The following is an 18,312-nucleotide window of genomic DNA, read 5'->3' on the forward strand; positions in this document are numbered from 1 at the left end:
AGCACCAGAAGATCTGGGGACTCTTTTTCTAAAAAGAGATGTGCTGTGTGTAAAAAGTCCCTACCCTCCAAAACAAAAAAATCACTATGTCCTAAGTGTACGGACAAGATAGTGTCGGATGAATCGCCCTCTCCTGGAATCCATCCGAAGTATGATTAAAGAGGAGGTGAATGCAGCAATTGTTGCTAGACTCCCTCCGTGCTCTCCTCAGCCCTCCACCTCGCAAATATCCTAGGTGTCGCATCAGCCTGAGCCTGACTCCGAAGAGGGTGAGGTAGCGTCTCTTAAGGAGTCCGGATCCTCTGAGGAGGAATCAGGGAAACCCCTCTGCAGCCCAGAAGAGACCGAGAGGTTATTAAGAACCTTCAGGGCCACAATGAAAATTGAAGAGACCAAGGAGCCTCAGTCCGTGCAGGACAAGATGTTCCAGGGACTGGGAGAAAAAGAGGAAAGTTTTTCCCGTCCATAATAATATCAAAACATTAATCAAAAAGGAATGGAAGGATCTGGAGAAAAAGAATTTAATACCGGTCTCCTTTAAGAGGAAATACCCATTCCTGGAAGAGGATTCAGTCCTATGGGATAAAACACCTAGAATTGATGCGCCGGTTGCCAGGATTTCCAAAAAGACGTGTCTCCCCTTTGAGGACATGGGCCTGCTTAAGGACCCCATGGATAAAAAGTGTGAGGGACTTTTAAAACGTACATGGGAGACAAACACAGCCATGCTCAGGCCCAGTATAGCAGCTACCTGCACTTCTAGATCCCTATCTATATGGCTAGACCAATTGGAAGAACACCTGGCTGTGGGAACCTCTAGGGAAGAAATCCTAGCTTCAATTCCTACCCTTAAACAGGCATGTAATTTTCTGTCAGACGCGTCAGCGGATCTGGAGAAACTATCTGCTAGATCCGCGGCCCTCTCCAATTCTACAAGAAGAGCTGTGTGGCTTAGATCTTGGACGGGGGACGCTAGCTCTAAAAATAGGCTATGCGCCATTCCGTGTGAGGGAGATAAGCTTTTTGGTTCTGTTCTGGAGGAAATTTTAGAGAAAGCGTCTGACAAAAAGAAAGGGTTTCCAGCAGAATCAAAATTCTACCAACAGCGTCGGTCCTTTCGTAGCCAAAGGGGCAATAAAACAGACCAAAAGAGAAGAGGAAACACCAATAGATGGCAATCCTCCAGGGGGAGGGGGTAGAGGTTTTCTTTTTAACCCTGAGTCCACCTCTAAGGCCAGTCAATGATGCCAGGCATCAAGTAGGGGGCAGGTTAAGGAAGTTTACCTCAGCTTGGGAGAAGATCTCGTCCGCCCCTTGGATTATAAACACCATATCCATGGGGTACAAGCTAGAATTCAATACCCCCCCCCCCCCCAGAGCATTTCTTCATCAACAGGCCTGTAAAAAAAAACAGAAAGCCAACGAGCCTTAGAGTCGGAGATATCATCTCTCTTACAAAAAGAAGTCATTGTGCCAGTCCCAGAAGGTCAGGAGAGGCAGGGGTTTTATTCCCCCATATTCCTTATCCAAAAGCCCAACAAGTCCTTCAGGTTGATAATCAATTTAAAAAAACTGAACAAACATATGACCTACAAAAAATTCAGAATGGAGTCGATCAGATCCACAGTAAATCTCCTACCCAAAGATTGTTACATGGTAACTATAGACCTTGCGGACGCATACTACCATGTGCCCATACACAGAGCCTACCAAAAATACCTCAGAATAGCCCTTCTTCTAGGAGATCGGGAATTTCACTTCCAGTTTCAGGCCCTGCCCTTTGGGATATCGTCCGCCCCAAGCATTTTCTCAAAAATCATGGCCGAAGTGACAGGGTTTCTACACCTTCAGGGTATCCTGGTAGTCCCATATCTAGACGACCTCCTGGTAGCGGGCTCATCTCTTCAGGTTCTCCAGGATCATTTACGGCTGGTGCAGGAGAAACTGACCGAGCTAGGCTGGCTAATAAATATACAAAAATCCGACTTAGTTCCCAGTCAACTAAAAAAATTTCTAGGGATACTGTTAGACTCTCACAATCTCATGTCCTTCCTACCTCTAGAAAAACAGATAAATATAGATCAAAAAGTCTCCAATATTTGCAAAGCAAAAAAAGTAACCATAAGAGACATCATGAGTCTGTTAGGTCTTCTAACATCCACTATTCCCGCAGTGCGATTGGCACAACATCACACGAGAATCTTTCAAAAGTTCCTCCTAGAAACCTGGGACGGAGAACAAGGCTCTCTAAACAGGAAGGTAGAAATCCCACTAAAGGTAAAAATATCTCCTATGGTGGAAAATAAAAAAGAACCTCCAAAAAGGAGTCTTTTGGCGACCGATAAACCAAATTATTATAACTACCGACGCCAGCAGCCGAGGCTGGGGTGCCCATACAGGGAATCATCTAATCCAGGGCTCCTGGAATCCAGAGATGTCAGCAGCCTCTTCAAACGTAAGAGAACTATCGGCAGTATGGAAAGCGCTAACACATCTTCCGGGCGTAAAAACCCGTCATGTAAAGATACTGTCCGACAATGCTACTACCGTAGCCTACCTGAACCGACAAGGGGGTACCAGGAGCAAAAAGCTACAGGAATTGACGGGAGAAATTTTCAGCTGGGCAGAGAAGAATATAAATTCCCTGATATCAGTCCATCTAAAAGGAGAGGAAAACGAAATAGCAGATTATCTCAGCAGAGAAGCTCTAAAAGGGGGAGAGTGGTCTCTAGATCCCAGCATGTTCAGGCAAATAACACTCAAATGGGGACAACCAAAAGTAGATCTCTTCGCAAACCACAGAAACAGACAGCTCGAGTTATTCGGTTCCCTCTCCAACAGGGACCACCCACTGATGGTGGACGCCCTGTCTTGTCCATGGCCAAAAGATCTCCTGTACGCTTTTCCCCCGTACAACATAATTCCAAAAGTGCTAATGAAAATAATAGAAGAGAAAGCACAACTAATATTTATCGCTCCTTTTTGGCCCAAAAGGTCTTGGTTTCCCCTCCTCTACAATCTGTCGGCAGGTCAATACTGGTCTCTCCCATCATATCTGGGGCTTCTACGGCAGGGGCCGGTACTTCATCCAGAGGTAGCAAACCTCCACTTGACAGCTTGGAAAGTGAACGGGTCCACTTACAGCAAAGGGGTCTATCAGATTCCGTAATATCTACCTTACTATGCAGTAAAAAGGCCTCTACCTCTCAAATCTATAAGAGAACTTGGGAATCCTTCCTAAAGTTTGCAGGAGATAGAATATACTACAATCAGGAGACAAATATTCCACTCATACTGGACTTTTTACAAGCAGGCCTAGATAAGGGCCTCAGACCCAACACTATAAAGGTACAAGTCTCAGCATTAAGTAGCTTCCTTGATGTAAAATTGGCAGACCTTCCATTAATAAAGAGGTTCATAAAAGGAGCATTCAGGAAATGCCCATTTTTTCATTCAACCATTCCCCCATGGGATTTGAACCTAGTGCTAGAAGTCCTAATGGAGGCCCCCTTTGAGCCGTTGGAAGAAATCTCACTTAAACTTCTGTCCTTAAAGACTACCTTTCTGTTGGCCATAACATCAGCCAAGAGAGTAGGTGAGATCCAGGCATTCTCCTGTAAAGCACCTTATCTTACAATCCTAGAAGACCGAATTATTCTTAAACATACCCCAATGTTTCTACCTAAAGTGGCCTCGAGGTTCCACCGCCAACAGGAGGTGTCACTTCCATCCTTTTGTGAGAATCCAACCTCAGACCTAGAAAGGAAATTCCATAACCTGGATGTCAGGAGATGTCTACTATCGTACCTGGAAATCTCAGCGACATTCAGAAAATTGGACCATCTTCTCCTTCAATATCAGGGGCAGCGCAAAGGATCAGCAGCAAGCAAAAGCACTATATCCAGATGGATCCGGAACACCATCGAATTTTGCTATCTACAGAGGAACTTAACCCCTCCTGAGGGGATAAAAGCACACTCTACCAGAGCTGTGTCTGCCTCATGGGCAGAAAACGCCTCGGCCTCAATAGACCAAATATGTACAGCAGCTACATGGAAGAATCCAAATACTTTCTTTAAACATTATAAGTTAGATATACTCAGAAGTCATGAGTTATCATATGGCAGAAAAGTTTTATCTGCAGTAGTCCCACCCTAGAGTTCATTTCTCTATTAATCCTCCTGGAGTGCCGTTGTGGAGGCGCCGGGGAAAAAAGACGATTACTCTTACCGGTAATTGGATTTTCCAATAGCCTCCACAACGGCACTGGATTCCCTACCCAAGTGGTATAAATTATGTGGAATGTTATGTTACTCATGTTATGTTGTCATTGTATCAATACAGTTTTTGCACCAACTAACTAACCGAGTCCTATCTCATTAACTGAAGCAGGTAAGGGGAGGGGGCCTTTTAAACTTAAGCTTCTACGTTGTTTCCTGTCCTGGGGAGGCGGGGACACCCTCCTGGAGTGCCGTTGTGGAGGCTATTGGAAAATCCAATTACCGGTAAGAGTAATCGTCTTTTTCTTGCTTTTCCTGCCTAGGTGTTTAACCCCTTAGGGACACAGCCTTATTTCACCTTAAGGACCAGGCCATTTTTTGCAAATCTGACCAGTGTCACTTTAAGTGGTGATAACTTTAAAACGCTTTGACTTATGCAGGCCATTCTGAGAGTTTTTTCGTCACATATTGTACTTCATGACACTGGTAAAATGAAGTAAAAAAAAAAAAACATTTTTATTTATAAAAAAAAAATACCAAATTTAGCAAAAAAAATTAAAAAAATGGCAAATTTCCAAGTTTCAATTTCTCTACTTCTATAATACATAGTAATACCTCCAAAAATAGTTATTACTTTACATTCCCCATATGTCTACTTCATGTTTGGATCATTTTGGGAATGATATTTTATTTTTTGGGGATGTTACAAGGCTTAGAAGTTTAGAAGCAAATCTTGAAATTTTTCAGAAAGTTTCAAAAACCTAATTTTTAGGGACCAGTTCAGGTCTGAAGTCACTTTGCGAGGCTTACATTATAGAAACCACCCACAAATGACCCCATTCTATAAACTACACCCCTCAAGGTATTCAAAACTGATTTTACAAACTTTGTTAACCCTTTTAGGTGTTCCACAAGAGTTAATGGAAAATAGAGATATAATTTCAAAATTTCTCTTTTTTGGCAGATTTCCCATTTTAAATTTTTTTTTTACTTTTACAAAGCAAGGGTTAACAGCCAAACAAAAGTCAATATTTATGGCCCTGATCCTGTAGTTTACAGAAACGGCTCATATGTGTCGTAAACCGCTGTACGGGCACACGGCAGGGCGCAGAAGGAAAGGAATGGCATACGGTTTTTGGAAGGCAGATTTTGCTGGACTGTTCTTCTTTTTTTTTTTTTTTTTTTTTTTTTTTTTTTTTTTTTTTTTTTTTTTCTCACCCTGTCCCATTTGAAGCCCCCCTGATGCACCCCTAGAGTAGAAACCCCAAAAAAGTGACCCCATTTTAGAAACTACGGGATAGGGTGGAAGTTTTTTTTGGTACTAGTTTAGGGTACAATGATTTTTGGTTGCTCTATATTAGGCCTCTTTCACATGACCGTTTTTTTCCCCCCGTTTACGGGCCGTTTTTTGCGGTCCGTATACGGAACCATTGATTTCAATGGTTCCGCAAAAAAACGGTATGTACTCCGTATGCATTCCGTTTCCGTTTTTCCGTTCCGTTTTAACATAGAACATGTCCTATATTTGGCCGCAAATCACGTTCCGTGGCTCCATTAAAGTCTATGGGTCCGCAAAAAAACGGAATGCATACGGAAGTGCATCCGTATGTCTTCCGTATCCGTTCCGTTCCGTTTTTTGCGGATCCATCTATTGAAAATGTTATGCCCAGCCCAATTTTTTCTATGAAATTACTGTATACTGTATTTGCCATACGGAAAAACGGAATGGAAACGGAAACACAACGGAAACAAAAAACGGAACAACGGATCCGTTTAAAACGGACTGCAAAACACTGAAAAAGCCATACTGTCGTGTGAAAGAGGCCTTACACTTTTTGTGAGGCAAGATAACAAGAAATAGCTGTTTTGGCACCTTTTTTTTATTTTTTGTTATTTACAACATCTGACAGGTTAGATCATGTGGTATTTTTATAGACCAGGTTGTCATGGACGCGGCGATACCTAATATGTATACTTTTTTTTTTTATGTAAGTTTTACACTAACAGCTTTTTTAAAACAAAAAATATGATGTCTCCATATTCTGAGCCGTAGTGTTTTTTTTATTTTTTGGGTGATTGTCCCAGGTAGGGGCTCCTTTTTTGCGGGATGAGGTGACGGTTAGATTTGGTACTATTTTGGTGGGCAAACGCCTTTTTGATCGCTTGCTGTTGTACTTTTTGAGATGTAAGGTGACAAAAAAATGGTTTCTTTAGCACAGTTTTTATTTTTTACGGTGTTCATCTGATGGGTTAGGTCATGTGATATGTTTATAGAGCCGGTCGATACAAACGCGGCGATACCTAATATGTATAACCCCCCCCCCATTATTTACGAATATATATTTTTTTTAACTTTATTTGGGGAAAATGACGTTTTGGTTTATTTTTACTTGAAACTTTAAATTTTTTTGTGGTGGGGGTAGGGGGGACTTTTTTTTTTTTTTTTACATTGCGCTGCCTTCCATGCCATCGGGTCCCCTCTACAGCCGCATGGGGACCCGATGGCACCGCCACATGCCACCACCGCAATAGATAAAAGCCGCAAACCGCAGGGGGGTGTCACGGGATGATTTGAGCATGCACCGGCTTCCGATCACCGCCCGCTGCGTGGCGGTGATCAGAAATACACAGGGCGTACAGGTACGCCGTGTGTCCTTAAGTACCAGGACATAAGGGCGTACCTGTACGCCCTATGTCCTTAAGAGGCTAAAGGGGTTGTCCGGGCTTTTAATATTGTTTAAACTATCCTCCGGATAGGTAATCAATATCAGATCAGTGGGGGGGGGGGGTCCTACACCCGGCATCCCTGTTGATCAGTTGTATGAGGAGACGCTGTGTGCACGTGCAGTCTGCTGTATCTTTCCTGCTGCTGCTATGGCAGAGCAGGAAGGGAGACTGCACGTCATCTCCTCATACAGCTGATCGGCAGGAGTATCGGACCGCCACCAATTCAATATTGATGACCTATCTTGAGAATAGGTCATCAATATGAACCCCTTTTAGGACACAGCCATATTTCACCTTAAGGACCAATCTGACCAGTGTCACTTTGTGGGGATAACTTTAAAACGCTTGAACTTATCCAGGCCATTCTGAGATTGTTGTTTCGTCACATATTGTACTTCATGACACTGGTAAAATGGAGTAAAAAAAATTTCATTTTTTTATTATTTTTTTTTATTCCAAATCTTCCAAAAATTTGCAAATTTCCAAAATTCTATTTCTCTATTTCTATAATACATAGTAATACCTACAATAATAGTTATTACTTTACATTCCCAATATGTCTACTTCATGTTTGAATCATTTTGGGAATGACATTTTATTTTTTGGGGATGTTACAAGGCTTAGAAGTTTAGAAGCAAATCTTGAAATTTTTCAGAAATTTTTAAAAACCCACTTTTCAAGGACCAGTTCAGATCTGCCCGCGCATTTAGCCAAGGTGCCTGCTCAATGATTTGAACAGGGACCTTGTTCCAATCACCGCACAGCGGTGATCGGAAATACATAGGAAGTACCGGTACGTCCTGTGTCGTTAAGGATCGGGACATAAGGGGGTACTGGTACGCCCTATGTCCTAAACAGGTTAAAAGCCTGGAAAACCCCTTAAGTAAATTGAAATTATGACGCTCTATATCCCGTGTGGTGTTTTGGGACCTTTTTTGTGTATGTCTCCTGTTTTTGATTCATCCAAGCACAACATGCTCTAGACCTGGGCTTTAACAATTTTTCCATAGATATCTTTATAAGGGTGCATTCGCACGACCCTTATAAAGGTGTTTTGTGGATCCGCAAAACACTGATACCGGCCATGTGTGTTCCGCAATTTGCGGACCATCACGGCCAGCGCTATAGAGAATGCCTAAGCTTGTCCGCGGTTGCGGACAAGAATAGGACCTGCTCTATCTTTTTTGCGGGGCCACGTAACAGAACAACGGAAATTTGCGGAACGATTGTGGATCCATTTATACGGTTGTGTGAATGCTCCCTAATGGAAAGTCTGAATAAAAAAAACAGTGCGAACAAAAGCCACCAAGAAAACACTTGTAAAAATGCTTGAAACTCGTGGTATTTTTTATTCTTATGATCTGATAAATAATTGTATAATAATGAAGTTTTGGTTCCCCGGTCTTGTCAGTTTCATCTCCCCTCCATAAACAATGAACAAGTGTTACAGAAGGCTCCGAAGGTCTGTTTATTTCCTGTTGGGCTGCTGAATCATTCCAAAAGTGCCACGGGTGCTCAGCTTCTAAAAAGAAACTTAGTGAAACTTTCTTTTTTTGTTTCAATCTCTTTGAGTTTGTATTCACATGTTTGTGTATTAAATCTCAAGATACTATTTCCAGATATTCACTATTAAATTCCTCAATGTCTTTATACTTGTACAGAAGGGAAGAAATCAAAGGTACATGTCATGGGTCAAAACATGTGTAAAAAAAAAACTAAAACAAAGACCGCAAGAGACATACTTGGGCTACTTTCACACTGGCGTTTTGGCTTCCCATTTCTCTGGAGATCCGTTCAGGGCTGTCACAAGCGGTCCGAAACAGATCAGTTTTGCCCTAATGCATTCTGAATGGAAAAGGATCCGCTCAGAATGCATCAGTTTGCCTCCGATCAGTCTTCATGCCGCTTTGGAGGTGGACACCAAAACGCTGCCTGCAGCATTTTTCTGTTCGCCACGTGGTGCAGAGCCAAATGGATCAGTCCTGACACAATGCAAGTCAATGGGGACAGATCCATTTTCTGACACAATAGAAAACTGATCCATCCTCTATTGACTTTTAATGGTGTTTATGAAACGTCATGGCTATAGAAGACATAATACAACCGAATCCATTCATGACAGATGCATGCAGTTGTATTATTGTAAGGGACGCTTTTTTGTCGATCCATGACGGATCTGCAAAAACCGCTAATGTGAAAGTAGCCTAAGGCTTCGTTCACAAAACCGTTCAGTCTTTCCGTTCTCCTGCTCTAGTCATGCTCCCCATCGCTATACTATGTTCATGTACTCAAGTGATAACTTCTCCAAGTGTGGAAATAGTCTGACTCTTCCAGTAATGAGCATCCACTATTTAAGAAATGATGAGAACTTTACAAGCCAAGAGGTCGTAATGGAGGTGGGATGCTCTGTACTTCCAAAAAGAGACGGCTTGTCTGGGTGCGACCGATTCTACATTTGGTGAGGTCAGGTATTCGTTTGGATACTTGTGGCCAACATACATGGTACAAAGAACCCCATCCACCACAGCCTCCAACATAATGGGGAAGAAGTAGGATTGGTCGTGTGCAAGTGATCAGGTGTATAATAGCGCAGCATCGTCTTTGTGACACATTCTATGTTTAATTGCAACCTGGTGTGTATGAGATTATTGGCTCTGGACCATTCCTCTGATCTACAGGGTTGGCCTATATTTTTTTTTTTTCCATGCCATAAACTGTGGTGGTTTTTGGAAACATACCCAGGACTGCACCGGAGATGGCAAAGATCGCAAGCCCTTGAAGCCAGTGGAGAATAAGGTGAATATTTTAGGTTCACAGGACACTTTTTTTTTATTTATAATTTGCTGGCCCAAAAAATGTCTGATTTGAAGAGATTTATAGAGGTCATTCTTATGTAAAGAAAATGTTTTTGTGTAAAAGTTGGAATGGTTAAATGGAGGTTTCAGCATATAGTTGGGAAATTGTTAGTCCTGTGCCCAATCCTTAGAGGTTAAGGCTGAGTTCATATCTGTTAGTAGATTCAGCAGGCTGTCCCAACACGGAGCAGCCTGCAGGATCCTCTATTTCACCGCCAGATCCCCATTGACTGTAATAAGGTCCGGTCATGATCTGGCTGCTTTTCGGCATAAATGCATGGTTTCGACAGGACAAAAACCCTTGCACGCAATGGGTTTTTGGCCTGCTGATGGTCCTGCATTTGCCAGATCTCCTTAATGGTATGTTAGGTATAGCCTCTGACTGTGGAATAATTGCCAGTTAAAGATCCTACTGAGATGGGAAGCAATGATGTAGGAGGTAAAAGGTCCCAAAACCTACATAGTTATAAGATCTTTAATGTCAGAGGAGCTTCCTTGTGGTTTTCAATTTGAACCCAAGGCTTTGTAAGATCCATAGTCCACCAACTTGAAAGCCAGGATACTTGACTTGTTTTATAATATACAGTTTTATGTCAGGGACTAAAGATGAGCGAATTTCATATTTTGAAATTTGCGCTTCGTTTGGTGAAAGCAGAAGTGCGTTATGGATTCCGTTACCATGGACCATAACGCAATTCTATGACGGAATGCCTTTAGAGGCATTCCGTTGTTAATTCCGTCATAATAGAAGTCTATGGCCTGCATAACTGATCCGTCCTGTTTCTGTTATGCAGGGGGAGTCCTCTCCTGCATAACGGATACAGGACGGATCCGTTATGCAGGCCATAGACTTATATTATGACGGAATGCCTCTAAAGACATTCCGTCATAGAATTGCGTTATGGTCCGTGGTAACGGAATCCAGAATGCATTTCTGATTTTACCAGCAAACTAATTTCATAACCTGAAATTTGCTCATCCCTATCAGGCACTCCCAGACCACAAGCAAATTGGTATTTCATCAGTATGCGGCCTGCTACCCTAGGTTTATGATCTGCCCAAATAAACTTGGATACAATGTTCTGTGTAGCAACAAAAAAAGGCATTTGGAACTGGTCTTGGAAGAGTTTGGAAAAGATAAAGAAGCTTAGGGTACTTTCACACTTGCGGCAGGACGGATCCGACAGGCTGTTTACCCTGTCGGATCCGTCATTCCGTTGCTCCGTCCCCATTGACTGTAATGGGGGCGGAGCTGCGGCGCAGTTCGCGGTGAGAGGCCGCAGGACTTTTAGTCCGGCGGCCTTTTGCCGTGCTGCGCCAGAGCTCCGCCCCGTCCCCATTATAGTCAATGGGGACGGCACGGCGAAATAGCGGAAGGACGGATCCGACAGGAGGAACAGCCTGTCGGATCTGTCCTGCCGCAAGTGTGAAAGTAGCCTTAGGTAGCAGCAGCATCTTAAAGGCCACCATAGTCCCCGACCATGAAATATGCTTGTTCAATCTTGTTGTTTCTACCTGAATATTGTGGAGGAAAGAATCATAATTTTATTTTTTTAATATAAGGTTTTACAAGAGGCTGTTAGTGATCCCTAGGTATGTCATATGTTCTGACTGCCAGACAAGAGTAAGGCCTCATGCACAACCTTATGTATTTTGTGATCCACAATATACGGATTATGTCCGTGTTGCATTTAAAAATAAAATACAATTTTGCAGTCAATGGGTCCGTCGTCTGCATTTTGGGCCAAGAATAGACAGACATGTTGTATTCTTTGTTGAATGGACATACAGATGCGGAAAACGCATGGATCACCTGTGTGCTTTCCACAAAGACATGTTGACTTGGCTGCAAAATGCAGACTATGGACCAATTGAAGTCAATGGGTCTGCAAAAAAAAATAAAAAGCAACCGTATCAGTCATCCATGAGGCCTTAGTCCCCTTGCAGACGAACGTGTGTCACCAAGCACTGGCGGGTCCCATAGCATTATATTTATTTCTGATGCTTTGTAACCCTTGCAGTTCTGGAATGTATTGATAACATTGACAGCATTATGTCAGTGTCATCTAATACATTTCAGAAATGTAAGGGTTATGTAGCAATATGCGATCCCGGCAGTGCTGGAAGTTCAGGCCAGGAGCTGCGCTGTGGGCTCGCAGCGAGACACTCGCTCGTCTGCAAGGGGCCTTAGTGACTAACTGAAGGGGAAAAATGGGTCTTTAGACTCTAGAGGGATTGTCCCTAAAAAGTTAATTCAAAATACATTGAAAATCTGTCACTGAAAGATCTGGTCTAGATTAGGCCATGTTAACATCATAATCCAGGCTTACATTTGCTGTATGTACAATAAACGTGTTCCCCAGCTGTGTGTGACTGTATGCCTATAGAATTGTGTACATCTTTCATTGAAAAATATATTGCAGTATGGTGCTGGTCCTATATTACACAATCATGATCGCCAAGGGTATTTCACAGAACTGAGTCTTGCACGCCCAGATCATCTGATTGTGATAAATGTCACAAACTTCCAACTCGGACCCCACAATATTTCCGCACTCACTCCTGCTCTGCTGCCAATATAAATGGCTCATGTATAATAATAAATTTACTGTAATGAAATGGTGGCATCAGGCTTTTAATCGTTATTAATTATATACAGTATTAACTCCTTCCTGTCATACAATTTTCATTTTAGTTTGCCTTCCCAAAGCAACTTTTATTTTTCCCATTCACATAGATATGAATGCTCGTTTTTGTGGGCCAAGTTGCTTTTTGATTGGTACCATTTAATACTCCATACAGTATAGTGGGAACCTGGAGCAAAAAAACTTAATGGGGTGATACTGGGGGGTAAAAACTGAATAACATTTTTTTTTTTTTTTTTTTTTTTTTAAATGGGTTTTGTTTTTACTGCATATTTTTTTTGTGCAGTAAAACTGACCCATGATGTTCTGCTGTTCAGTATGATTACAGAGATACCAAATTTATATAGCTTTTAAAAATTAATAAATATTATATTTTTTTTTTAACTGATTACCTATCTTCTGGATAGGTCATCCGTATCTGATCGGTGGAGGTCTGATATTTGGGACACTCCAATCAACTGTTTGAAAGGGTATTGGCGCTCCTGTGAGCGACATGGTCTTCTTGCAGCTTACTAAGCACAGTGCCGTACATTGTATAGCTGCTGTTCCTGGTGTCGTGCTCAGCCCCATTCACTTGAATGGGGCTGAGCTGCTCCTAGGCCACATGATCGATGAACATGTCACTGGCCTGGGAATAGCAGAAAGAAGGCCGCGGTGCTCACAGGGGCACTATACACCCTCCTCAAACAGCTGTTCAGCAGGGGTCCCAGGTGTTGGACCCCATCGATCAGATACTGATTACTAGGATTGCTGTATCTGAACCAGATTCTTTTGAAAACTATGTTAAGATCAGCTATGTCCTACTGTAAAATGTATTGCCTCCCCGGGGCCAATATTCTTATTGAAGTTCTTAAAAGAATCTGGTTCGGATACAGAAATCCGAACCCAATTTGCTCAATCCTACTGATGTCCTAGCCAGAGGATAGTCCAAACACAGTTGCAATGCTCGAAATGTTGCACTATCTTTGGCACCTTATGTACATTTCTATGGACCCAATTTAAATAAAGAACCCTTTAGGCCCCTTGCAGACGAGCTATACTGATTAGGTCTGGATGCATTCAGTTAAAGATTTTGCCAGTGATTGCGTTCAGTTCAGTTTTTATCGCGTGGGTGAAATGCACATTGATGTGTTTTTCACGTGCGTGATAAAAAAACCCTGAAGGTTTACAAACATCTCTTAGCAACCATCCGTGAAAAGCTTGTGGATGCGATTTTCACGCAGCCCCTTTCACTTTTATAGGGCCAGTGTTGCATGAAAAACGCAGAATATAGAACACAACACTCATGTACACAGACCTATTGACAGGAAAGGGTCTGCATTCAGTGTGAGCGCAATGCGTTTGCGTCACGCATTGCACCCGCGTGGAATACTCGCTCGTATGAAAGGGGCCTTGAGGACGAGAATGCTCGTCCTAAATGGCCGGTACATTCTCGTCCTGCGATCCTTCCTCCCCACCATGTGTGGTGCCGCGATCAGTTCCACGACCGTTCCGTTTTTGCGGTCCGCAAAAAAAGGAAGCCCATTTTAGACATGCCTATTCTTGTCCGCAAAGTGGACAAGAATAGGACCTGTTATAATTTTTTGGCGGGGCAACGGATGCGGACAGCACACGAGCCGCAAAAACTGCGGCTCAGATGCGGACCTGATCAACGGTCGTGTGCATGAGGCCTTACTGACAGACTGATCCCTGCTGCATCCACCAGCATCGGATTTTCCATATGGATGCGGAAAGCGCACACAGTATATCCTATACTTGTCTGCAAAATATAGATTAGTCAATGGGTAATCAAAAAATGCGGGTGCAACACAGACTGCGTCCATGATTTGCAGACCACAAAATGGATACAGTTCTGTAAATGGACCCTTACAGCTATATGTCTAGTATTAAACTTGTCAACGTCATTTTCTGTTTTATTTGCATCTGTTCTGGACCTGGTAAAATTTTTGGTTTGGTTTTATAGATTACTATTTAGACTTGCTGCTTTTAGTTGCTGGATAGTTTTCATCTTTTTTTGTTTGATTTAACCGGTTTCATTTGGATTGTAACATTTTTTTCTGGCTTGGGGTTCTCTGTGATGGTTAGGACTTCTGGCCTTTTCTTCCTCTCAAATGTGTAGCACTCTACTTTCTCCTCTGCTGACACTGCTCTGGTGCTCACCAGACTGAAGCCTTCCTTGAGCAAGATGTCCAGCAGTAGTCCAAGCACGTTGGTTCCATTTAGTAGTTTCCTCTGATCTGGTTTTATGGAGACGTACCTGTGGAAAACAAGATTCAACGGGACAGATTTGACTAATTTTATCTAAAATGTAGACAGTGGCTTAGGCAGGAAGATAAATGTGCAGGGATGGACACTTTCATTGAACACTAGTTTCACACCAGGGGTAAATTCTTCCGCCAGACTGGTCTAGCAGAGGAACAGCCTGCCGGAAGACATTGTATCCACCATAGCCCATTGACTTTTTTTGAATCAGATCATTTTTATTAAAGGTTTTACATACAGCCAATTGTTCAGATAAACCATACATTATATGACAATAGGATATCAATACAGTAAAATCAATCATACTTTATCCAAATCAGCATGTCAATAACACTGCATCAAAAAAAAAAAAATCTTTATTAAATCTCCCAGTCCCCCCCAACTCCCTCCCCCTCTCCGTGTGGTCATCTCCCTCGACATGGACAAAAATGCTCCAATTTTCTTACATCTTAGCATCCAAATCCCCTTAGGACCATTCCATACCAAATATGCATCAATCTCTGAGACTTCCCCCCAGGTCCAGCCAGCCACACCTGCCATTGCTTCTTAAATTTCTGTACAGTGCCTCTTTTAATATAGATGCCACTCTCCATGGATATCATATGATTGACCATATTTATCCACTCTGACTTAGTCGGAGAGATCGGCTGTATCCAGTGTTTTGCAATGGATTTATGTGCAATGTACAATAATTTAGCAATTGCTAATTTATAATCATTAGTGGTTGTTAGGTCCTCTACATACCCAAGATACCCCACCAGTGGAGTCTTTGGTAAAATAACTCCATAGCTGTTTTCTATTTGTCTATACACTCCACACCAGAAACGCTCCAGTTCTGTGCAGGACCAAAACATATGAGCCAAGTCTGCATCCGGGGCAGCACACCTAGGACAGTTAGAGTCCGCACGTAGACCCATCTTAAACAGGAGTCGTGGCGTCTTGTATACCCTATGAATAAGGAATAATTGCGATCGCCTATGTGCCACACTCATAGATATCGTGGGTACTGCCCCCAAAACATCCCTCCATTTTTCCTCCGACAGTTCTCGAACATCCCTCTCCCACTTAGCCTTAAGACTGGTTAATGGATCACATACTACTTTATCGAAGCCCATTGACTTTAATGGGACTCAATAGGGATATGGCCTATTTCTGGCATCAGTATCAGGATTCACCCGGTTGCAGCAGTATTTGTTCAGGCCGGGCCCCCCGCCACCCAAGTCCCATTATAGTCAATGGGACCTGGTGGTGCGCTAGCCTTATACGGATACGATGTCTTCTGCCAGGCTGTTCCTCTAATTTACTGCTAGTGTGAAACTAGCCTAACTTTATACCTCCTATTGATTGGTTTACTTTGCAACAGAAAAATGTTGCATCTTAAAGGGAACCTGTCACCAGGATTTTGAGTATAGAGCTGAGGACATGGGTTGCTATATCTCCACTAGCACATCCGCAATACCCAGTCCCCATAGCTCTGTGTGCTTTTATTGTGTATAAAAACCGATTTGATACATATGCAAATTAACCTGAGATGAATCAGAGCTTGAAAATATGACTCTTCTCTGGTCACACAAGTAAAATATGACTCTTTAATGTTAATTTGCATATGTATCAAATCAGGTTTTTTTACACAATAAAAGCACACAGAGCTATGGGGACTGGGTATTGCGGATGTGCTAGTGGTCATCTAGCAACCCATGTCCTCAGCTCTATACACCATATCCCGGTGACAGGTTCCCTTTAAGCCATGCCCTCTATGGGTGAGACGCAATGGATTATTTGTCTTGGCTGACTCGGATATGGTGTGTGAAGCAAATTAGGACAGAATTCAGATGCAGCCACAATAGTAAATATGGACTAGTGTATTCATATTCCTGTATAATGTCTGCATTAGAACCCTGTTCTCGAGGGGTAGCATTACATGCGGCTGTCCTGCATTTCATTGCCAATATTGGTGTTCTCTGTTGTAATAAGTTTAAATGTATTGGAATAATTTGGCTGTTCTTCTGTTATTTGTCCTGTAAATGTATCAATAAGATGACAATGGGGTGTTGCCATTTCCATTGGATTCTATAGTAATACATCATTGCTGCCCCTGCCCGGTCAGCATGTAGGATCACATCCTGTGGGCAATTTATGCAACAGCAGAACTACATAATAGAGTTCTATATACCTTGTATGTGACTTGGACACCACGTCCATGAGATGGCTCCAGTGCATACTGTCCTGCAATGAGCTGTACCCAAGTTGGATAAACCATAATTTCTAATAATTTTTGAATTTACCTGGCTCCAAATTGGTCTCCTGTTGAGTAGTCTGTTCCACATTGAAACACTAGGTCATGATGTGACGGTCTTTGTAGAGGTATCGGAGCCAATGGTTTTTGTGTGGCATATGGAAAGTTCCAGCCTTGAACTCCCACTGGTTGCTCTATGTACATTACAATGCGATCAGCGAGAGCTTCAACAGTGCTGCTACATGAGCAGAAGATGCGGAAAAAGGCATGAGTTTCCTGAAGCAAAAAGCGCACTTCTAAGATTTCCATTCTGGGCCGATAGATGCTCTCCTGACCCAACTGTTCAGCCAAGGATGGGATCTGGTAGAACTCCGCTTCCCTCTGAAGTCTCTCATAATCTGAGAAGTCTGAAGGCAAAGTTAGCTGGGATGTCCTGAGGTAATCCAAAATGTAGCTAAATAGTGTTCCATCCCGGTCCACAAAATATTGGCCACTTACTATCCTAAAGTCCCGATCGCTGCCATCCAGCATCTGTGCAAATTTTGACTCTGGAAATCTCAGAAGGGTTGAAGGGGTGGTGGTGAAATTCATGCCTCCCACATTGAGTGTTATCACTTCTGGGTTGCTCATTTTGGATCACCTTCCACAGTTTTAGAAAGTTTCCACTAAGAGCTTCCTGCAAGCTGCACCACAGACCGGCCCTGTGCCTGGCAACCACAAACGAAACACTGGCTTCTAGTTACCTGGAAACGCCCATTACTGTGAGTACAACAGGCAGAGGAACCCTCTATGTAAATCAAGGAGTGGACTGTAAAACCGTATCTTTACAATATTTCGTTTTTCTCAAGATCAAACTTTGAGCATTTTATTTGTGTTTGTTGCTTATTATATTTATTTTTATACTTTCTACCTCATGAACTGGCTATATTGGAAAATTGCATAACTTGATTTGAAGAATACCCTTCATTTGTTAAGACTGGAATACAGCTTTAAAGGGTTTGTCCAGTTTCAGTAAGGCTAGTTTCACATCTGCGGAAGTGAACATTCTCCCGATTAGGCAGATGCAACCAGAATGCCTGCCAACCCCATTAACTATAATAGAGTCCAGTGGAGAATCAGCCACAATCTGGCAAAAATGCTGCACCCTGTGGTTTGTGTTCAGCCAATTCCCTGCTCGCTCTGGCGACCGGATCACCTTGCTGCAGATGTGAAGGTAGCCCAAGCAGGAAACACTGGCAAGGGCAGACTGGGAACTTAAAGTTGGCCCTAATGTTGTAGATGGGTCCAAATTGACAGAAGGTGGAGTAACACAAATAGATGGGGCCAATACAAGTAGGCAGGGACAGTAAAATACCATAGTGCGGCAC

At 42.6% G+C, this 18,312-nt stretch overlaps 1 protein-coding gene across 1 annotated transcript; it reads right to left on the reverse strand.

The window, feature by feature from the left end:
- Positions 1 to 14,435: 14,435 nt before the first annotated feature.
- KCNRG (potassium channel regulator) lies at positions 14,436 to 17,577 on the reverse strand. The gene is made up of 2 exons (XM_040422365.1): positions 16,995 to 17,577; positions 14,436 to 14,704 (listed from the first exon to the last, which is right to left on the reverse strand). Exons 1-2 carry the CDS (start codon positions 17,573 to 17,575, stop codon positions 14,452 to 14,454), a joined length of 834 nt encoding a protein of 277 aa, XP_040278299.1. The 5' UTR covers positions 17,576 to 17,577; the 3' UTR covers positions 14,436 to 14,451.
- Positions 17,578 to 18,312: the final 735 nt, after the last annotated feature.

This window comes from Bufo bufo, chromosome 3 (assembly GCF_905171765.1).
Source record: "Bufo bufo chromosome 3, aBufBuf1.1, whole genome shotgun sequence".
Taxonomy (NCBI): domain Eukaryota; kingdom Metazoa; phylum Chordata; class Amphibia; order Anura; family Bufonidae; genus Bufo; species Bufo bufo.

What these genes read in the sequence shown, in the direction of transcription:
- KCNRG (XM_040422365.1), bottom strand. Translation starts at nt 17,575, where the DNA reads ATGAGCAACCCAGAAGTGATAACACTCAATGTGGGAGGCATGAATTTC. An exon ending in GGAGACCAATTTGGAGCCAG is followed by an intron (nt 14,705 to 16,994) that starts GTAAATTCAAAA and finishes TGTTTTCCACAG; the next exon opens with GTACGTCTCCATAAAACCAG.